This window comes from Bacillus rossius, chromosome 7 (assembly GCF_032445375.1).
Source record: "Bacillus rossius redtenbacheri isolate Brsri chromosome 7, Brsri_v3, whole genome shotgun sequence".
In the NCBI taxonomy this organism is placed as follows: Eukaryota; Metazoa; Arthropoda; class Insecta; order Phasmatodea; family Bacillidae; genus Bacillus; species Bacillus rossius.
Window position 1 is genome coordinate 58722857 of NC_086335.1, and position 23484 is coordinate 58746340.

At 48.8% G+C, this 23484-nt stretch overlaps 1 protein-coding gene across 8 annotated transcripts in view; it reads left to right on the forward strand.

Moving 5' to 3' along the window:
• LOC134534122 (uncharacterized) overlaps positions 1–23484 on the forward strand; it is a 259877-nt gene that overhangs the window by 230897 nt on the left and 5496 nt on the right. For 6 of the 8 annotated variants that reach the window (XM_063372201.1, XM_063372203.1, XM_063372204.1 and 3 more), the window contains 5 exons: positions 5394–5468; positions 6378–6453; positions 8527–8645; positions 10192–10276; positions 12238–15359. In XM_063372201.1, the coding sequence (XP_063228271.1) occupies positions 5394–5468; positions 6378–6453; positions 8527–8645; positions 10192–10276; positions 12238–15356 (3474 nt within the window). In that variant the 3' untranslated portion in view covers positions 15357–15359. Of the gene's footprint in view, positions 1–5393; positions 5469–6377; positions 6454–8526; positions 8646–10191; positions 10277–12237; positions 15360–23484 lie in introns of those variants that run through there. The other 2 variants (XM_063372202.1, XM_063372209.1) reach the window with 2 other exon arrangements.

Below are 23484 nucleotides of genomic sequence, written 5' to 3' on the forward strand. Positions count from 1 at the left end.
ATGTGGGAGATCCGGGATATGCGCCAGCAGTGCTGACATAAGTCCACACGGCCAAGGACACAGCCAACTGTCTGGTCAGCTGAGTGAGGCAGGGGGGCCGAGGCGGTGACAATGCTGGGATGGGTAGCCTCGGCTTCTGGTCACAGCCGAAGTTCTTAACACCTTTCACGATTGATAATACGGCGTATTCCGTATCCTCGCCCGTGGGGGCCCCATGCCGGCAGGGCTGACGCTAAGAGGGCTGGGTAAAACAAAACCAAAAAGGGGGGGAGCAATCCCCTAGCGGCGTGTCTCCCGAGGGCTCGGCACGTTCCCAGAGCCTCGTCTGCGTGAAGTGGCGTAACTAGGACGCCAACGTTCTCGGAGCTTCGAGTGTCAAATAGGGAAGTTCTGATGACGCGACACCTCGGAAGGGTTTATGAGACCTTTCCAGGCCGGGGCTCGGCAGGTATTCAAGACGGAGGCCGGCGTGCGGTGAGCGGTGAGGGAGTGACCGAGGCTGGTGGCGACACCGGCGAATCCTCTTGAGTGATGAGAGAGTGAAGTGAAGATGATGAGTAACCCCTTGGCCAGCGACAGCGGACGGCGAGCGACGGGCTTCGTGTGCGGAGACTGGTGCATCGTGGACTGAAGCATCCAGGTGTTGTGTGCGCGGCGGACGAGTGAGTGGCGCGAGGCAGTGAGTTGTGACAGAGGTTCGCTGTAAGAGACGAGCAGTAGAGTGCGCCACTGTCGAGCATAGCTCTAGTGAGGGTAAACTGTGGACTTAATGAAAGAGTGGTTGATTTGTGGACAGACGTTTAGGTTGTTATAATGTAAATATTAGTAGATAAAAAAAACTGTATTTAATTAATTGGGCGATCCTTTTCGAACCTGTAACATTATTGTTGTACGTGAAAGGAGCGAGATTTGCGTTGTGTTATCAAGGACTTGAAGCTTGTGAAATGTCTTTCAATTAAAAAAAAATTATAGTTTATTTGAATCCAATCTTTGTAGAGCATTTTATGTGGTTCGATATATTGAATTCGATGGATCGAGTTCCAAAGAGAAGGAGAGTTTGTTGGTGTCTTGAAAGCAACCCTCGTGGCTCGGAACGCGGTCCTCAGTCTTTTGTTACGAGGAGTCTAGTGTCACTGCGCCGAACGCGCGTGGGTTACGTGTCTTTGGGGGGGGGGGGGGGAGGGGGGGGGGTTCCGGACGGTCATTGCGCCACGTTATGTGGAGCGTGATCGTGAACGAGCTGACGTAACGCGGCGTGCTGGTACAAGGACGTGCGATGTGTTGTGTCGGTGTGTCTGTGTGTTGTGTCTGTGTGCGGCGCGGGTCTGCGTGGCTCTGTGCCGGCGGCTCCGAGGGGAATGTGTGTTAGGCGCGGGCGTGCCCTTACACAGACAGCCGCGCTGTACGTCCATGTCCATTTCCAGACAACAACCCCCCCCCCCCTCCCTTTTCATGCGGTCTGCACGTTCGGCTTCAGATCACCATTAGAATCTCTACTGTGAATTTATATATTTGAAGTACCCGTGTATGACGTCACAAATAATGTACAATCGCGCTCCTTCGTGAACACTGTCATACCAGGCCAATGAGAGAGGAATCACTAAATAATGGGAAAGGGGGGGAGGAGGAAATAAAACAAAATCCCTGAAACCTAGGCACTGTGTGTGTGTGTGTGTGTGTGTGTGTGTGTTATGCGATAGTTGTAGGTGTTCAGTTATGACCACGGCAACGTTTACAGTATATATATATATATATATATATATATATATATATATATATATATATAATATTATATAATTACGGTGTTTGAAAAGTTGCAACTCATTTTAAGTAATGGGAGTGGGCCCTACAAAATTATTTGCCCGTGGGCCCTTTATTTCTCATGACGGCTGTGTTGTTAAGCCCCCGTCCTAATACTCCTAATACTGGAGAAGTCATTGGCGTTTAGTGATGAATTCGGTTTTTTTTAATGTCTTCATCGGTAATAATGTCACGTCTTTAAAAATCTCTTAATGCGTGATGTATGCCTTAACGAAGGCGTTTTTAATACCAAACGATAATACATTGTTATGGCATAAAAACTGTTGCAACCAATATGGCGTATTAGAATTCCTATCGCTCACCCTTGCATCACCGTCTGATGTAAAAAAAAAATGCGCATGACAATGTCTTATTTTGTTTTTGATAGCAACTGAAATACGCCATATTAGTAACAATAATTTTTGTGATATAACTATTATTCATAGTTTAATATTAAAGAAAAAAATTAGATCGCTGTATATCATAAAACATTAAGAGGTTTTCAAAGACTTTAACATCAGGTCTATTGGCAGTATTATTTAAGTTGTAGACATTCTCACATACAGATTAAATACTAAATGCCAGTGACTTCACAGTGAAAATTATTTGTAGAAGCCAGTCACTTTTAACTTCAGGGATTCCACGTAATTATATACTATGCTTTAACAATGCCATATCTTGAAAATGCAAACGATGGAAAAATGTCACGGCCTTAAAACTTCTGAAACCTAGACGGCGTGTTTTGGTTCTTATCTCTCTCCTTCAAAGCGACTGAACCTGTGAAGTAGGCGCGAACTAACCACAGGGCCATATAGATAGGTCTGGCAACTTTACTTCGTTATCCACCGCGAATTTTGTGGCTGTTGCAGACTTGAAATAATTGGGAGTAACACCTTTATTTCCCACATATTTTTGTGACATCTTACTACCTCAAATTATTTATATGACACCATTTTTATACTGCCACAAAATTTGCAGTGGTTGCAGAACTTAATTCAGTAAAACATAATCCATACGATTAGTGTTCTATTTTAAGTACTTTCTCTATTATTTACAATAAAAATTGTTGTTCGGCCCCAACTTCAAAGACGTGTACCATACTTGGGAAGCTCTTTAGACCACAAGTCGTATAGCGGTTTTCGATTTATTTTTGCCGTGACGATCCTGCAGCAGATGTTCTTCGTCGGTCGAATAGATTTCAGGGAATTGGAACGGGAACGAGAAGCCTAAGATGTACATCAAGTTCTGTTCCTGCCCGAACACGGCCGAATATTCACCTTCGGCCAACCTCGGGATTTGTTTTATTTTTGCGCAGGAAAAATTAATTCCAATATTAAAAGTGGTCGGTTAGGTTAGCTACATTAAAACACTATGGACGGTTAGTTAGGTTAGTATAGATACATTAAAATAAACAGAGAAATATAAATATATATAAATAAACCCGAGGTTGGCCGAAGGGTGAATATTCGGGCGTGTTCAGGCAGGGACAGAGCTTGATGTAGGTACATCTTAGGCTTCCCAATTGGAACACGTCTCGCGGCCAGAAGTTGTTGATGTAGTGTGAAAAAAATTGTAAAGGAGGGGGGGGGGGGGGGGGGGGGGGTGAAGGCGTTGCGCAAGCGCGGAGGATGTCACTTCCTCCGGCTGCTGTTTCCGGTTCCTCGCCGCTTTCTTCCCTATTGGGTGGTTGGGGGGGGGGGGGGGTTTGTAACGAGACGCTCCGGCTGTGATGTCGCAACCCGCTGCGCCGGCTGTCGGCGGGCCTTGTTTACACGGGTTGGCAGTGTTGCCAGTGTTGCCAGTGTTGGCGGTGTTGCCGGTGTCATGTGACGTGCCGCGACCCCCTGCGTGCTCATCGCGCTCGGTGAAACTGCGACTTCCGGCGTTTGTGTTTTTGTGAAGTGGAGCTGCGGCCGTTTCCGAAGCATTTCCCTCTACCCGTGTCGAGGTTAATTAGAGCATTCTCAAAGCACTTATTGCTCTTGCTGGCTCTCATAGACTCAAGGGCGTACGCAAGGGGGGAGGGGAAGGGGATGGGTGGAAATCTACCCCCTCCCCCCGCGGGGCACTTCCCAAATTCCTTAAAAAAATAAACACTTACAAAAGGAAATAATTTGAAAACAAACAGCGGGCAATGTGGTTATATTCTCCCTACCCCCAATCCATTTCTAAAAGAAATTCCGCGTAAGCACTTGCCTGTGCACGACGACGCAGACTTTGTATAAGAATATGTAGAATAATTTCATTATGGGGCAGGCTGGGGGTGGGGGTGGAGATATAGCCCCTCCATCTCCATCCCTATGTATCCCTCCTGTATATAGTACTTGCAGTAGAGGTGGAGTGCCAGATAACACCGCACCCTACGCCACCTCCTCTTCACTGAAACTCCGAGCAAATTTAAAGTGCTTTGGAAAATCTTTAAGCAAGTTAAACAATATGACTGTAGTTTAATTTTAAATTTATACCTTGTCAATTTATTGTTATTGCCGTAGTTCAAGTACCTGCAAAACACATGGGAAACTGCTTATTAGAGCTTATTGGTGGTGCCACCAAGACATCTGTGCCATCTGAACATCTAGGAGCAGGAGATTATGCAAAATCTCATTTACGCGGGAAGGGGGGGACAGAACCACTTGGCCCGCTGTCTGTTTTCAGATTATTTCTTTTTGTCGGTGGAAAAAAAAAAAATTATGATTTTGGGAAGGGGGATATACCGCCCGCCCCCTCCTACCTATGGGGTCATGCAACTTGTCTCAAATTTGACAGTTTTTGGAAGTGGCACCAGTAGCATCCATTTCCCAACCTGTTCCTAACAATGCAACACATAATGCTGTTTACGAACACTGAAAACCACATGAATTTGTGTACAAACACTGTTGGCAGAACACAGGCAGAATGAGGTATATACCATTGGTATGACTTTTGAGAACTTTTGAATTCGAGACAAGCTGCATGACACAGGCTATACCCAAAGTGAGTCTAATGCAGACATTGATTTCAGGGAGGGGCGGAGGGGGCATCCTCCTCTTTTCAAACCACCCTGTAGAACCCTGAGGCAACCAGTTCGGCTGTCTCTATACTTGGTCCTTGCAAAATGATGTATATGTCCCTGAATTGTCACAAATGGGATTATTGTTTTATAGCACAGCAACGAGATAGGTTTGTATTTGAGGGGGCTTCTTTTTCCAGTCATTTATTCTTGGGAAATATGTTTTTTCTTTCATTGTAATAACAATAATGATAATGTATGATTTGTAAATGTGTGTTGTAAAATACAATTATGTATAACATACCTAAATAAAAGTTGAGAAATATATGCTCAGGAATTTATGAACTTTTTATATTTATGCATGTAGGCATGTATATATGGAGAATTAGTAATACATACCTACTTAAATATTATTCTACCATAAAGTTATTCTTATGGATGCGAAGCAAATAATAATTATTGACATATTTTCTTCTTGAACACATAACTTAAGTTTTTTTTTAAATGAAATGATGTTAATGTGTATTGATTGTATACTGTATTAACTTTATGCAGAATTGAGGGTGTTATGTTCTGATGCATGTGGAAATGATCTGTGTTGCAGGAGAACCCTACAAAATCTCACAGCACTTGCAGCGATGGCTCCCTCCTCAGCATGGGTAGTTCAGAAATGGATGAGGTACTTCATCTTCGTGCACATTCTCCCTAACATGCCTCTCTTCTTCCCCCCGGCAAAGCACCTGCACTATACAACTGTCGTGCCATAACACGTGATAGCGGCCACTTCATTGCTTATTGAAACATTTTCATTTCAGGACCTTCCATCTGCAATAGTTTTCTGTGACATAAGTCAGAGTAAATACCACATAACTTGGCAATAGAGATGGCTGAGATGCTTAATGCGTGATGTTAGTTCTTACAAACTCTGTGACAGTTTTAAGTGGTCCATTATGGCTGATATATCTTAGGTATATATTGTTTGGGCTTCCGTGTTGTGGAATAACATCGCAGTTACAATATGGAAGTGTACAGAGATCTCAAGTGCAAGACAAAATTAAGTTGAACATTAATAATCAATCAAAATAAAAAAATGAATACGTCAGTATTTAGTATTTGATTTTATGCTTTCTGTACAAGCATTACTGTACATACTATAGTACTTAATTAAAATTATAATCTGATACTGAGCTCTAGATCAGCAGTTCCCGAAAGGTGTTTCGCGGAACCCTAGGGTTCCGTGGCAGGGACACAGGGGTTCCATGAGTCAGGACGAATGCCATATAAATCAGGCATAATTATTGTCAAATAACTTTCATTGAAGGAGTTGGGGTTCTGCCAAAAGAAAAGTCGATCACAGGATTTCCTGGCCGAAAAAATTGGAAACCGCTGCTCTAGATTATTGTGAAGTCATTTTTTTGGGTGAATTTATGTGGGGTCCTCCTCAATATTTCAATCTGTTATTTTATTTGACCACTTACTTGCTATTTGTTATTTATGGCATACAGACACATGATTGATAGTGAAGTCAAGTGCGGGCTGAACATTCACAAATAACTTAATTTCTGAATTTCGTGTTTTATTTTTTCAGGATTCCTTCGGTCAAACTTCAGGCCATTCTTCCAAGCTGTCACTGCATGACAAGAAGACTGCATATTATGATAACGGTAATTGACTCAATATTTATGCATGTTTCCAAAAAAATTGTTATGCAGTAAAGTATATGATTCCTTTTATTTTACCGTTATGTGACATTATTTCACTACTAATTTATTCTGAAACTATCTAAGCATTATTACCATATATGTTCTTAAAATTATTATCTTTGAATAATTTCTTATGGTGCACACATAAATTCTACATGTGCCTACAAAATGCAAATTAAACAATTTGTATTCAAATAAATGATGACATATTCAAGATTTTCAGCTGTGACAAAGTTGCTTGCAAATAACAAAATGGTGACTTTATTGAGACAGATTAGAATATTGGAAATAACTGCATGTCTGTTTCTTATATGAATTTGAATGGCCTAATCGCTCTTAAAGAATAATAAAGAAACTTTTTCATTGCAGTTTAGCAGTAACACTTGATATGATTTTTTACAATTTCAACAATTAGGACACTGATAAACTTTTATTTCATTTTGTCCGTTTTGGTATTGAATCGAAAACATTCCACAAAAAGTAGCCCCACTGTAGAGTTTTGACTGCTGCATGACTGTAGCACACACCTTGGAATGATGTACTACTTTGACCCTTCGAACTCCTATCTTGAATCAGGTTTGCCATTTTTAAAATCCTGTTCCAACTGTTTTTCAAATGTCTCTCTCTCTCCAATTTATTGAATCATGTGACTGTTCTATGCAGTGTGATTCAAAGGGTCAGGAGAGCCAGATTCAACGAAGAATCGGAACAGGAAATAAGGAAGGCGATCCTGGCTCAACATCGAAGTTCAAAGAGTTAAAAAATCAAGGAAAGTGTGTTCCGCCAGTTTTATTACTGCAATTTTTTACAAGCAAAACTTTGAATTCAATAATATAGGTATATAGGCTAGTGTTCAGTAACAATACTAGTTGTGTGCAAAAAAATAAGGGGTGCAAGATGGGGAAGAATAGTCCGACACCACTTCTTTGGTAATGGGTATTGAGCTCACATTTTCATGACACTTAATTGATTAAAAAGATTTGACAATATTTCACAATAATTCCATCTTCCACCAAGTCTTGAAAGTACATGTTGTTAGTATTTAAACTACAATAATGAAATTTCTTCATGTATTACAGTAGTGTACACAGAATTCCATTTGGGGGTGCAGAGAGAATTGGGGGGGGGGGGGGGGGGGTTGGGTATTAAAACCAAAAACCACTTTTCTTATTGATTGCTTTCAAATAATTTACACTGTGGTATTTACCCACAGTCACATGATTGTAGTAGTTTCTTTATCCATCAAAATATTTTGCAGTTCATTCCAAATTATTTTACTATGGTTTGGACGTAAGTGCTCTCAAGTTGTTTTATTCACTTCAATAATGTTGTGTTTATTCTTTAGAATGTGATATTTTTAGTTTTCTCTCGGAGATTAATCAAATGTCTTGTTACTAATTATGTTAAATTCATAAAAGTCATTTTTCAATTAAGCAATATTCTTCTTTGCCGAGGTGCCGTTTTGATTAAGAAATGCTACTGTGTAACTAATTTCAGTATTTTATTTATAACATGTGCGTAATGTGTGTCAGAACGGCGGAGGCCCGTGTTTTGAAGGGTCGGAAGTAGTGTATATTTGGTCCGTGTGCCTTGTCGCCGGCTGTGAATATATATACTGTATAGAAGTCGCGAGTGGATAGGATTTACTCTACGTTTTTCAGGAGCGTAGGATGAGCAGCTTGGGAACTTCACCGCTGCAGTGCGCTGCCGTGACACCCTGTATCGTCTGTTGTTATTTACACGTTAGAGCGCAGCACTGTCGCCAATGTCATTCCCCGCACCCCCCATCAATCATTCACTGCAGCTCAAGGTCGTTCAACGGGAATGGGGAAGTGGGTGTTTGAAGAGTTCGACACTTGTCTGCTAGGGACCACCACAAGTCGATGCCCCTAGAGATGGTGGCGATTGCGGCGGTGAATTAACCAACTACCTCTAAACCGTATTAGAAATTTTAACCTGGGCTGGCGACTTCTATACAGTATATATATGTATTCAAAGTCGCCGGTGACAGCGCGGTGTTCGTGCTGGTTGCAGACGCGGAGCTGGACGTGGGGGTGTCGGGCGTGCCGCTCAGCCACAGCGCGGCGCGCCATAAGATGTCCGTCAGGCCCAAGCGAACGCACGGAGCCCCGCGCAGGCGGAGAGCGCAGCAGGTTGGGGCCTTCGACGCTTCCCGACGTGCCGCATGCACGCACGCGTGCGTGCATACCCGGCCCGCTCGCTTCCATTCGCGACTAGTTCCTCGTAAAAAATCTGGAATTGGAGAGAGAGAAAAAAATCATACCAACATAGCCAGGGGCGCAACAACAAAATTTCCAAAAGGGGGGGGAGGGGGGGCAATATTCCTTTTTATAAAGAATCATCTATCCCCCCTATTAAAGCGGGGGGGTCCGGGGGTCCTCCCCCGGGAAAATTTGTATTTCAAGGTGGAAAATGGTGCTATTTAAGCAGTTTTAATATCTAAAAATTGATTACACAGCACTTTATTTGCCCCCGTTTGCCCCCACTTCAAGGTTTCAGAGGGGGGGGGGGGGGCAAAATACCCTTCCCCCCCCCTGTTGTTGCGCCCCTGAACATAGCAGGACAGACCGAATCTTGAGAGTTGCTATGAAATGGAGAGAGTATTCGCAATGTCCAAGGTGCATCATTAGTCGTAGGTCGGTAACTATAACAGAGCTCCATCCTTGCACTTCTCAAGGAACCTAGTAAAAATGTTGCAAAAAAAAAAGATAAACAGATAGGTCTAAAAGGTGGAAAATTTCAACTTAGCAAGCATTACACGGGACCACATAAAAAGTATCGTATAGTGAAGGGAAGTGTAAAATGCAGGGAATTTAAATAAAAGCTTGTATTTGTACAGCTTTATAGTTTACCTTAATAAGATGGTTCATTCTTTTAATGATTCATGCAATGGGAATTTTTTTTTATTTAATACAATTTCTTGGACATATGTCATTGCAGTTTTACACTGTTTGTCATGGGAAAAAAAATTAATAAATGCAAAATAACAAATAAAAATAAACCCAGTTGTGAAGTTTCGTGAACTGGCACAGACAGACTGATATCGCACACTGGAAAACAACAGGGGGCTTGTATATGTTGCGACCTCCTCCCCTAGCACAGCTAATGACAGACGAGTGCTGCCCTGATGTTGTCATAGTAAACCCACTGTGTTCTTCGGTGTTGTCATTGTGTTGTCCATAATATCTGTTTATCTTCATCTTTGTGTTCTTATATCTGCTGCGTTGTCCAGGTTTTGTTGTCTGTCCGCATTTGCTGTTATTGTTGGAACTGCCTCGTCATTGTTAGCCCACTGTGTTCGTATGTGATGTTGTTATTTTTTCATAACTAAATTCCTTCCACAAAATTTTTGTGCTGTCTGATATTTAAGTTTGAATGTGATCATCTGTGCTGTCATCATTTTGTTGTCGATAATACCTGTTTAGGTTCATCGTTGGGTGTCTCTGTTTGACATAGGCTGATTTAGGCTTGTTTTTTTTCCGTTTGCATTTATTAATTTTTTACATGACAAACTGTACAAAACTTCAATGGTGTATGTCCAAGAAATTTTATTAAATAAGAATTGACTATAAGATATTTTTTGCCTTCAATGGAAAATGTTTTGAAGTTTGTTCTTCTCAACACAAAAAAAATTTTTTTTTTCGTGTTCTTCTAGTGATTTTCCTCGTATGTTTTCAGTTGTCAGCTGCCAGCCCGCTACCTGCGACTCCCGAGGTGAACGAAGAGGCGTCAGGGCGGAGCGTCAGTCCGGAGCCAAAAGAAGGTACACTGAACGAATTACAATAGGAAAAAAAAAAAAAACAGATGTCTTGTACTCCCGTCACTGTTCACTCAGTTGATGAATTGTCATAGTTTACATTTCACCAGTTACGGCTGCTATAGAGTTTTCACAGTTCCTAGTTCAGGAGCAGGAAGTCCACATTATGTAAAGTTTGGGTATTTGGAATGGGTCGGAAAAAAAATCTGGGAATTATCAAGAAATCCTCGAAAAGTCATGGAAATTCACAAGTGATTAGTAATTTTAGGGGATAATGTTGTGCCCCAGTCTGCCATCACCCAGACTGTAAAGGCTTTTTTTTCTTTTTCTATTTAAATGGGGCATACAAGGTTCTGTTTGAATTTTCATTTTTGTTAATATAATTCCAGGTCAGATATAATTAAATGGCTCCGATAAAAGCGAAGGAGACTTGAAACATTACTTAACCTCTACTTTAGACATGAAAAATAGCAAATAATACACAAAATGAACATTCATGCGGTACATAGGCAAAATAACACATTTAATCTCACACTGTTAAAATATTTATTATAATAGTTTAATGGTGTCTTTTGGAAATGTTAGTTGAAACATTGGTTTTTTGAAATACAGTGCATATTCCTTCTGAATAGAACAATACTTTATAAGGGCTAATCAACATTACTCATTGGCAAAGGAAACACAAACACATAGTTGTGTCAAACGAGTGGAGAGCGGCTAGTCCTAAGTCGATACCGAGTAGCCTGTTGCAGGAAAATAAGGGATTTTAATATTAAAATTATTTTTTTATTATTACTATGTCTCCCAAACATAATACTACAGAAGGGTTTATTAAACATATTTTTATCCCAAAAACTGAGCATAAGCACCAAATGAAGATAAAGTTTTAGCAGAATGCTTCAGAGGCTTTTTAATCAAATTTTTATTGGAATAAAATTTTTTTTTTCATGGCAGACATTTTCTGAATAAAACAGTTTCATACGAGAGCAAATCCAATTTAATTTGTGACCAAAAGAAAAAGCATAAACAAGGAATCGCGTCTATCTTTTATCAAGTGGGCAGCGCGAAGTACATTTTCAGTGGCTGGTTGCTAGAAAAAGAGAAGTTTATTTTTTTTAAAACATAAATAAATTTATAGAGACTGTGCCATTCATGTTCAGAATTTTCTATGGTGATGGCTTCACTCAAACTTACCTTGCCTCTAGTATTATCAATCATAATATTTACAAAAACTATAGATTTGGATACATCCAAGTTCGTTTTTTATGAACATGCATAGTGAACAGATCTCATAAATTTTAAAATAAATGTGAAAACTGTAGTATTAACTGTAGTATTGGTTGTGCCTTCCCAGATTACTTTTTGATGATGTAGACCCACCATTCCCAAAAGTGTCATCTGGTTTCACCCTTGACCTGTGTACAGTGCGTAAAAATTGTTTTCCATCATATTTATTAGTTTACAGCAAAAACTAAAATTCTTTTTCCAAAGCTTCTACAAATTAAGTTAAATTTAATTGAAGGGAACTTGAGTTTCTATCCAAGAATATATTTTTAGTTTCATGGTTAAAGTGTTCATTATAATAGCAGTACTTAAAAAAAATACTTTACAGTTTTTGATTGCATTTTCTAAACTGGGAGGTTATGAAATGAATCTACTTTGTCGGCATAGCAGAACATATGAATCACTGTAAGATTTTGAGCGACTTCTGAAATTGTTAATGAATCGATAGAGACCTTTAAGAACACAAATACTACACTGTGCTCTACTTATCTAAAATGCTGCTAAATAACTTGTGCTCTCTAATGTTTCGTAACTCTGTAACTGGCTTCAGCTACATACTAGAGTGCTATGTTTGTGTTATTCGTGGCTGTTGTGTTTTAAGCTTCTTTGTAAGCAAGTGTTTGCATGCTCGCCTCTGCATTGCCTGTCACTCTGTGTTCATGCATGGCTTGCTTTCATTGCAGAATTCTCTGCCGCATTTAGTACGAGCGATGACTTCCTTGCCGTGCACAGAACTTCAGGGCCCCCCATGGCTGGCAATCACAGAATTCCTCTCGAAACCCAATTGAAATCTGCCTCTCTTCCCCCTGGACTAGCCCTGAAGGGAAAGGAGTCGCCGGTGAAGCTTGCACGAAGCCGCTCCAGTGCTACCAACCAGCGATTCGGCAGACCGACGTCTGACTCGGAGCAGGAGGAACCCCAAGAAATTTGCAGCACTGTGGGTGAAGAGGAGGAAGATGAGATCTATAAGGAGAAAGAAGACAAGATAACTTTCTTTGGGAGGTTGCTGTCCAGGAGAAGTGGGAAAAAGAAGAAAGAGAAGATCGAGGATTCAGAGCAAACAAGTGTGAAGTTACCAGTGGGGGAGGTTATTCCAAAACGAATCGATAACAAAGGTCGATATGCAAATGAAGATGCGGTAGAGTACTTTCATGCTGAACAACAGGTGGTAAAGCCATATGGAGCTAAAGTAGGGGGCGGCTTACGGACAAAAGTGCGCCAGAGAGTGGAGCCAATAAACATACCTGCTAGCCCCGAGGTAAGTCGTAGACAAGCGTATAATGACATTGCTGTGGATGTAGAACCAGCAGTTTTGGATTTCTCGTTGCAGCCACAAAGTAGTGAAGATTTTAAACAGATACCAAGGCTGCCTGGTCTAGGCCCCTTTCACAATAACATCATGAATTTAGGGGTTCGAGACTTTTCTTATGAGGAAAGAGAGTGTATTTCCCTTATTCAGCCAAGCAGCGAGAGGAAACAGAGTAACTTATCCGTCAAAAAATCACACAGTTTTAGAGGGGACTTGGATTATGCGTTGCCAAAGTCGCAACCTCACAATGTACCGTTGAAAGTAGATGCTTATGTGGAAATTGAGGATGATGAGTGTGGACTCGATAGCTTAAGCGAAGATGCAGTCGATGCGCAACTCGATGAAGTCACGGTATCTTATAGCAGTCCTTCAGAAATTATTTATTTAGACTCCTTGGAAGATACCAATGCATCCAGTGAAAGCACTCCATTTAAAGAAGTTAACCTTATTGAAGAAATTCTAGACGAGCAGAAAATTATCCACACATCACAAGAAGATAAAACATCTTTTGATCAAGGAAGACTTTACACAAAGAACAATGTGGTTGTAACAAGGAGTATCGTGAAGGATACTTCCTACACTGGAAAGACAAATACTTCTTCATTTTCTGTAACAAACACAAAGCATCTAATGAAGAAATCTTCATCGCTGGAAAGCATAAGTAGCTTCGGAGAAGGCAAAGGTTTGACGTCGCCAGAACTTTCGTCGGCCAGTAAGAAATCGTCGTCAACAGAGAGCATTGGTAGTTACACACATACTTTAGAAATCAGTAAGGAGAAATCTATTTCCTATACTTGTAATGAAATGTCTACAGTTACTCACACAACTACTATCTCTACCGATTTCACTCCAACACCACATCACGAGAAACAGCTGAAGCACTCATTTCGTTCAGCAACTCCAAAGTACGTACCCAATACTCCTCACGTCCCAGAGTTCTTGAGAGTGCAACTCAACCGTGTGGATGTCAAACCATCTAATATCGTCCTTTCTACAAATGTAATTTTCGATTCTGAAAAGTTTAATTCGCCTAAAGCTACAACTGAGAGAGTACCTTCTTTTTCAAAAAGCAACGAAAATCTAACTAAAATTATAAAAATATCGGAAACAAGCTGCGAAAGTATGAAAAAAGAGTGTTCTGCTGATTCACAGCCCTCACTGCTGGAGCTTCGTGTGCGCCCAGATTGTTCTACCATGGTACCATTGGTCCACATTTCTCATACAACAAATGACTTACTTTACGCAAGTAATTTATCGGAGCAAGGAGATGACGTAGCTTCGGTAGAGACATCCAAGCATGTTGTAGCCGGCAGCCAAAACAATCGTGATATAAAAACTTCTATTATGTCTCTGTCTTCAGAGCTTGTATCAACAACCCCTAGAGTGTCTGTGGTCGATTTAGATTCTGCTGAAATAAGAAAAGAAATTATGAAGAAGCAAATGAGTTCTAATTATGAAGATATTAAAATTATTGAAAAAAGCTGTGCACAAGTTGAAGATGAAATCGGTATAAGCGAAGTGGTGTTCAACAAATCTAAAGGTAAAAGAAGAGACGACAGAAGTGTGTCTGGCAACGTGTATCAGAATAGTGGAGATGAAAATGAGATTCTTCCCACCCACAAGACTGCGAACAAAGATGCTGGTATACGGAAAGGGGAAGGCAGCAAATGTTTGCCTGCCACGGTGCCTATTGGCTTGCAGAGCAGTACCATAATGCCGGAAGTGGTGCTAAGGAAAAAGTCTTTGCCGAGAGAAAGTGGGCAGCAAAAGGATGAGGAACCAGAACTTCTTAAAGTTTTTGCTCGCAGGTCTTTAAAGCTGAAAGATAGCGACACAGAAAATTTGCTGCAACCGGTAGGGACAAAGTCATGGGAGAATCACGCTCCCAACGACCAGACAAGTCTAAAGTCCAGAGACAGTGATAAGGAGAATGAGGGGGGCGAGTCTCCTCGTGAGGACAGGAAAAAGCAACACACCAAAGAACCTTTGGCAGAGTCCAAACTCCACGTGGAGACGAGTGAAATCGTGCTACGGTCTTCAACCTCCGTTTCTAATTCTCGTTTGTCCAACATCCCGAACAAGTATCAGCAACGTTCTCACAGCACCGGGCTGGAAAATGGGGGTACGAATGAAAACGTGCCTGTGACGTTTCGCAAGGACGGTGGGGGCAGTCCCGAAAAGAGGCAAAGGAACAGGACTGTTCCCGAGTCCCCGGGGTCCGGGGTGGACCGGACGCCTCACAGGGCGTGGGCGGCGACGCGCAGGGACAAGGATTTCGACGCAGTGATTGGCGAGGAGAAAGTGGTCCTGAAGCCGAGGGGATCCGCGACGAAGGGCGTGGAGTCGGAGATGCCCAACACGGACAAGGGGGCGGCTGCCGTGCCGTCGGCACCCAAAGACGACGGCAGCATCCCGAGGTTCAAGAGGATCCAGCAGCGGCGGGAAGAGTGGGAGAAGCGTGCTCAGCAGGCGGCAAAGAGAACAGTACCATAACATGGAGGTGAGTCACTAGCTCGTGTTCGAGTGGTCAGTAGATAGTAGCTGATCACGTGTTATAGTCCCAGATAAATGACTTGCAAACTCAAAAGGAAGTTGCATGAGAATAATCAGCTGTTGTACTTCACTGGCAGGTCTGTAACAATGTTGGAAGAAAGTCTTTCGTTACCACATGTGTGTTTGCTGCTGTAAGGATGTTCAGTGTCAATCAGTCATGGAGGAGAGATAATGGTATGTGTCTGTTATAATAAGTGTGTTTTGGACGTGGGCACTTTCTGAATATGTGTGGTTCAATGTCTCATGGGGAAAGCTTAACTGTGTGCACGTTTTGACAAAATGTCAAATTGTACAATTTAAAATTAAATGCATAATAGTCATCATAAACATTTTAACTGTTGAAAACATAGTTTTACAACTCCATGGATTTTCTGAGTTGATATTGATTGGTTGCTTTTCATGTTGTGTCCTGTGGAATCACTGTGGTTAAATAACTAAAAACCTAACTTCTCTCTTGCTCTCTTTCTCTCTCTCTTTTAAAATATTGTACTGACGTCCCTCGGCTTCAGGTCCCCGTTTTCCCGTTGAAATAAATGTCCTGTTATGCCCGTACTGCCCTCGTCGGAGAGGTGTGGGTCCAGGCCAACGTGGCCGGGACCGGGAAAGGCGGGACCTGGAGGGAGAGTGAAGTGATTGCGAGGAATGTTGGTAGGTTGTCGCAAGCAGAACACGGCATTAACGAATTTCACGAGCCGTCTTTTATTAACGCTTATAAAGTCCTGCCGCAGCCTGGCGGAACCGTCGCGGAACAAGTGCCCTACCACGGCGACACGGACTCCCTGATGACGGGGCGGTTCTCAAATACGTTTCGGCGCGAATCGTAAAGTTTATTAATGCTAGGCTGACCCAGTGAGAAAGGGCCCGAAGACGGAACGCTGTACATACGCGGCCCGTTACGTAATGTTCCGTGGACGGCGAAAAGTTCAGAGACTCGTAGCACCACGTTCGCGTTGTAGAAACTGCCCGCTAGACACGTCTCCCGATGACTCGTAAGTTAACAATGCTAAGCTGATCCGCGGTGGCAGCTCAGCTGCCGTGACCGACTGCGGACTGAGCGAACGTTCAATCCCGAGCGCAACGTGCGCGGCTCGCGGAGCAACGAACACGTCTGTCTCCGCTCGAGACCAGGACGCGACTGCCTCTCCCCGCTCGCCCGCGGGCCGGCGCCCGCGGGTGGCGGGGAGGGAGGGGAAAATCGGCCGGCGTGGGAGAGAGCTCCGTCCCGCGGCGCGCCAGGCTGCAATTACATACTACGGCGAAACACTTCAGAAAAAGTTATTGAATTATTTACAAAGACATACACGAGACATTAATTACACAGCGAACTTGCACAATGAATAATAAATAAAATAAGTTAATTACACACATTCAAATCCCTTAATCGTTTACAAATATATACACACTGAAATAAAAGATAAAGTCACATAGAAAAAACACTCGTTGGCATGCTAGGGCGCACGCGGGTGCGTCCCTGGCCGTCGCACACACTGGGGTTCACTGGGGGGGAAAATAGGCCCCCTCAGGCCCGCGTCGGTGGCCAGGTACGGCCTCTGTATCTGGGAGGGTACGACGACTGTCGTCATATGCCCCCCCTCTCCCGAGGCCGTCCTGGCCCCCGACGCCGACCTAGACCGGCAGCTGCGTCCGCGTCCGGCCACTTGTCTGGTCGTCGGAGCTCGTCACGTCATTCCGTCCGGGTCGGGCAAACTGGGGCAGGAGCTGCATCACGCTGCAGCGTAACCCCCCGTCGGTCGTTTGTCTTACGTCGCGGGGTTTGCGCTGACTCCCCCACTCGTAGTCCCGGAGGTAGTGGGGGGCCGTCTTCTCACGCGTGGACCGGCGCAACGCCGGTCCCCTCCCCGCGTGAGCGGTCATCCTCGGCTCCCCGGAAGGCAAGTCCAGGACCACCTGCTGGGCCCTGTCGACATCGCCCTCCCCACTGAGGAGCCGGACCGTTACCCCGTCTGTCACGTCCTTGCTCACGTCCGTCCCCGTCACCCGCCGTTCCCAGGAGTGGACGTACCTCCGTCCACGTCTCTGGGTAGGCTCCGGCAACGTCACCACTGGTTCACTCAGGTCGACCAGGTCGCCCTGAGCAGTGTTGTCATGTGTTACGTCCTCGATGAGCGGTCCATCAGTGTCGTTGGCGTAGGCGCTGACGTCATCAGGCGGGAGCACCCGGTCCACGAAGCGCTCCAGCTCTGCCATGCTTGCGCCACGCGGACCCCTTCCGCCCCTTCTGACGGGCGTCCGTTCCCCGCCCCCTCTTGCCAGTTGCCAACCACCGTTCCCCTTTTGCTGTCCCCCCGTAGGAGGCTGAGTCGGTGTCGTCGTGGGGGCCCGTCCATGTGTCGTGCCCCAGGTGTCGTCGTCCCTGTCAACGTTCCTGCCAACCCCCCGCAGTGACTTGGGGTGGGCGTGTCCTCGTCGACGTCCCTGATCCGGCTCCGGTGGCGTCACCACGGGGTCACCGAGGTCGACCAGGACTCCTACTGCGACGTTGTCATCGGTCCTGTCCCGTGTGTCGTCGTCCCTGTCAACGTTCCTGCCCACCCCCCGCAGTGACCTGGGGTGGGCGTGTCCTCGTCGACGTCCCTGATCCGGCTCCGGTGGCGTCACCACGGGGTCACCGAGGTCGACCAGGACTCCTACTGCGACGTTGTCATCGGTCCTGTCCCGTGTGTCGTCGTCCCTGTCAACGTTCCTGCCCACCCCCCGCAGTGACCTGGGGTGGGCGTGTCCCCGTCGACGTCCCTGATCCGGCTCCGGTGGCGTCACCACGGGGTCACCGAGGTCGACCAGGACCCCTACTGCGACGTTGTCATCGGTCCTGTCCCGTGTGTCGTCGTCCCTGTCAACGTTCCTGCCCACCCCCCGCAGTGACCTGGGGTGGGCGTGTCCCCGTCGACGTCCCTGATCCGGCTCCGGTGGCGTCACCACGGGGTCATCGAGGTCGACCAGGACTCCTACTGCGACGTTGTCATCGGTCCCGTCCCGTGTGTCGTCGTCCCTGTCAACGTTCCTGCCAACCCCCCGCAGTGACCTGTGGTGGGCGTGTCCCCGTCGACGTCCCAGGTCCGGCTCCGGCGGTACCACCACAGGGGCGCCGAGGTCGGCCAGTACACCTTCGGTGACGTCATCCTCGGCCTCGTCACCGTCCACTGGTCCGCTGTCGTCGTGGTCGTACTCGTCGTGCGGGTCGCCTATCAGTCGAATGTCGTCCCTGTGCACCTTAGTTGTCCGTCCGTCGGCGCGACGCACGAGGTACGAGGTGGTGCCCAGTCTGCCTACGATCTCCTGTGGCCCCGCCCACTTAGGAGCCAGACTGGCGCAAAAGCCCCGCTCGCCAGCCGACAGGTGATGACACTTAACAAACACCTGCTGGCCAGGCTCTAGTCGTGCTGGGGGCTGGTGCGTCTGCGGCGTACGTCTAGTCAGGTAGTCAGCTTGGCGACGTCGGGCGTCTTCGCGCAGATCGTCCGTGGTCATGTTGTGCAAGTCGGGGGTTGCGCGCGCTTCCCCGGGCAGGGCGAGGTTCCGGCCCTGCACCAGTTCAGCGGGGGAATGGCCCGTGACCGCGTTCGTCCGACGGCGCAGGCAAAACAGCAGCGTCGGCAGGTGCAGGTCCCACTTGGTGTGGTCCTCGTCCAACCGGATGCGCAGCTGAGTTTTAATGTCCTGATTCCGCCTTTCGGTCGGATTCGCGCGCGGATGGTAGGTGGGCGTCGTGTGATGCTCCACCCCCCAACCCGCGCAGGACACTCGCCAGCTTCTCCCCGTGAACTGCACCCCGTTGTCCGTCAGCAGGACCGCGGGGTACCCGTATCGCGGGAAGAACTCGCGCTCGAGCAGGGCAATCACGGTGCCGGCCTTCACGTTTGGTACTGCGAACGCCTCCGCCCAGCGGGTGAAGACATCCGTGACCACAACAATGAATCGCCGACCACGGGACGTGCGAGGATACGGCCCCATAATATCCACCGCCACAGTGTGGAAGGGATTCCGGGGCCGTCGTGGGACCTGCTGCTCCTTGCCGTCGGGTCGCCTGGACTTCCGCCCCTGGCAACGCAGGCAGGCCCGCACGTAGCGTCTTACTTCTGCCGCGTCGCCAGGCCAGCGGAACGTCCGTCTGACCTCACGCAGCGTCTGCTCCGCGCCCGGGTGTCCCGCCAGGGGGTGGTCATGCAGGTAGCTCAGGACCCAGCGCCTGGCCTCGGGCGGCACGTGGGTCCGCCACCCGCTCGACCTGTGAGCCCCCCTGGTCTGGAGCGCCCCGTTCAGGCTCCGGCAGCCCGGTATCACCCCCTCCCCACACTCTGTCAGTCGGGTCCGGGTGTCGGGGTCCCGGAGTTGCGCCGCGTGGACCCACGCCAGCAGGTCAGTCATAGTCTCGGGTCGCGCGTCAGGTGCAGGAGCAGTGGGGCTTGTCAGCGCGTACAACGCGCACGGTCGCGGCACCGAGTCCTCTACCCCGCGCTCACGCTCAGGGAGGAGCACTTCCTCCCAGCCCTGGTCGTCGTGGAACTCATTCTCAGGGTCCGGATTCCGGGACAACTCGTCGGCCAACTGATTTTCACGTCCAGGAATGTGCTCGACCGTGAACGAGAATTCCTGGATCAGCATGGCCCACCGAGTGAACTTAGACTTCCGGCCCTGAGCGGAGTCCAACCAGCGGAGGCATTGGCTGTCGGTTCTCAGCGTGAATGAGCGGCCCTCGACGTGGTGACGGTACCTCTGTAGGGCCCAGACCACCGCAAGGCACTCTTGCTCATTCACGTGATACTTCCGCTCAGCCTGCCCAAACTTGGCGCTGGCGTACTCGATCACGCGCCTCTCGCCCCGGTCATCCATCTGGTACAACACCGCCCCCATCCCCTCCTGACTCGCATCCGTCTGGATGAAGATGGGGCGGCTGGGCACCAGGCGTGAGAGCGTGTGACAGTTCCTGAACCGGCGCTTCACCTGTCGCAAGGCCTCGTCCGCGGCGGGGGTCCACCGGAACTTAGTCTTCGGCGACAGTAGGTCCGTCATCGGGGCCGTCACCGTGGCGAAGTCGGGGACGAAGGACCGCAGCCAGTTGAGCAGCCCCAGCAGCTTCTGGAGCTGCTTCCTGGTCTTCGGTGCCCCCTTTCCCTCTATTAGCTCCAACTGCTCAGGTCGGGGGCGGCACCCCTCCGCCGTCACTATGTGTCCTAGGAACTCTATTTCCGTGGCCCCAATGTGGCATTTCTTTGGGGCGCACGTCAGTCCGTGTCTGGCCATACGTTCTAGCACCAATGCCAGATGGTGCGCGTGTTCCTCCCACGTCCTGGACCAGATGATAACGTCGTCCAGATAGGCACTGGCGAACTCACCAATGTACCCATCCAGAACACGTACCATCAGGGCCTGGAACGTGGCAGGGGCGTCCATGAGACCAAACGGCATGGCGCAGAACTGGTAACGTCGACCGTCTGGTGCCGTAAATGCCGTCTTAGGGCGGTCCTCCAGACATACCGGCACCTGCCAGTAGCCTGATTTTAAGTCTAGTGTCGTGAAAATAGTGGCGTCCCCCAGTCCTGCCAGTGCGTCTGTGATATTGATCTGCGGGGGCGGGGCGGGAATGGTCAGTTTGTTTATCGCCTTGAAGTTTACGCAAAAGCGTAGACTTCCGTCTTTCTTGGTGGCCAGCACCACCCGTGAGTTATACGGGGAGGTGCTGGGTTCCACTACCCCGTCACGTAACATCTCGTCAATTTGAGTCTGTATGGCCTCCCGTTCCCGGATGCCAAATCCGTATACCTTCTCAAAGGGAGGGCGGTGCGGTACCATCGGTATCCGGTGCTCCGTCACGTTTGTCCGTCGTAGCCGGTCCGCGGCCGCAAATACCTGTGCCTGAGAGGTGAGGACATGGTTGATGACATCGACGTACTCCTCTGGAACACCGTGCTGAAGGTCTTCTAGGCGAATGACTGACTGAGGGGGACTGGGGGGAACCTGGTGCACGCCGTACACCGTCCAGCGCCCCTGGGTGCCGAAGTGCATCCGGCCAGCTCGTACTTCCACGGTGGCGTCGACCTCGTGCAGCCATGGGACCCCCAGAATCAGCCCCTCGCGGAGCTCGGGGACCACCCAGGCCTCGACGTGGCTAACGTGACCAACGATGCTCATTGTTACCTGAGTGATGCCCCCCGCTGCAACGACGGCATCCCTGGTGGCCAGCTGCACCAGCTCCCTCCGCGGTGTCACTGCCTCCGCTCCCACCAGGTGGGCCGCGATGTAGGTTCGGCTGGCGGCGGTGTCCACCAGGGCCAGCATCTCCCGCCCGTTAGCGCGGACAGGAATTCGCAGCAGCTCCGGCTCCTCGGGGCCGACCTGCCCCAGCTGTGCAGTCGTCTGTCCCCCACCGCCCCCGGCCACCTGGCCGTCCGGGCGTGGGGAACTCGCGGCGAGGTCCGCGGCTCGCTCCGGCGCCGACGTGTTGACGTTCCGGTGGTCCACCTCGTCGACGACAGGTCGACGAGGCGGCTGGTCCGGCCCTGGTATAACCGGCCTCAGGGCCGCGGCGGTGGCGCCGGCAGTCAGCTGTCCCTGCACGGAGATGGCCGGCGGGATGCCTGTGCTGATGCTCTGGTTGTCCGCCCCGTCGACGGCGTATCGACGAGGCGGCTGGTCCGGCCCTGGTATACCCGGCCTCAGGGCCGCGGTGGTGGCGCCGGCAGTCAGCTGTCCCTGCCCGGAGATGGTCGGCGGGATGCCTGCGCTGATGCTCTGATTGTCCACCCCGTCGACGGCGTGTCGACGAGGCGGCTGGTCCGGCCCTGGTACACCCGGCCTCAGGGCCGCGGTGGTGGCGCCGGCAGTCAGCTGTCCCTGCCCGGAGATGGCCGGCGGGACGCCTGCGCTGATGCTCTGATTGTCCACCCCGTCGACGGCGTGTCGACGAGGCGGCTGGTCCGGCCCTGGTACACCCGGCCTCAGGGCCGCGGTGGTGGCGCCGGCAGTCAGCTGTCCCTGCCCGGAGATGGCCGGCGGGACGCCTGCGCTGATGCTCTGATTGTCCACCCCGTCGACGGCGTGTCGACGAGGCGGCTGGTCCGGCCCTGGTATACCCGGCCTCAGGGCCGCGGTGGTGGCGCCGGCAGTCAGCTGTCCCCGCAGTTGCCTCGGCATGGGGACAGCTGATGAGGAGTAGTCCCGTTGTCCCCTGCTTCCCGGCGGCATACAGGACGTTAGTGCGGTAGGCGCCGGTGGTGGTCGACGTGTTCTGTCAGTTACTGGGACTGCCGGTGGCTGGCGGGCCGGGGAGCGGCACCCAGTTGTCCCTCCGCCCCCGGTCCTGCGTTTCCCGCCTGCGACGTGTTGCCTTCGCGCGCCTCCTCCCACGCGGCTCTGGTGGGGCAGAGGCGATGCCAATGGTACGCGTCCGGGCAAAAACGGCATCGCGGCGGACGTTCGTCCCTCTCTCTCGTATCTGTCCGCTCGTGACGTCCTCCTCCTGTCGCAGCTGGTTCCGGGCGTTCCTTGGTGCCACCGCGGTCTGTTGTCCTGCGCGGTCCCGCGCCGCCGGCGTAGCTCACCACGGTCAAGTCACTGTCCGTGACCTCTGTGACGGTGACCCCTCGCGGCCCCGAGCGAGCACGGGGAGCTCTCGCGCCCCTGAGTGCCGTCCTCCACTGCGACATGTCACGTTCGATCACGCGGGCGAGGGCCACGAACTCCTCCGTGTCACGACCAGCAGCCGTCCTCATGAAGGGGCGAAACTCTGGCAGCAATTGTTCGACAATGGTTGGCAACGCCGCACTCACGTCCCCACTTGTCCCCAATCGGCGGAACATGCGTAACTTCTCGTAAATGAACTGCTCTGCACTCTCGTCCTCCTCCTGGTTTCGGCAATAAAATGTCCGCAAACACATTGCCCGCGCCTGATCGTTATCAAACCTAGTTTTGACTTGGCGCACAAAATGTCCCCACTCGGTATCAAAACTCCCGGCCATTGACCACCAGTTCCTTGCCTCGCCGCGGAGCTGTCCCGCCACTCGCGGCGTCCACTCCGCCCGTCGCACTTCGTACAGTTTTAGGAGGTGTT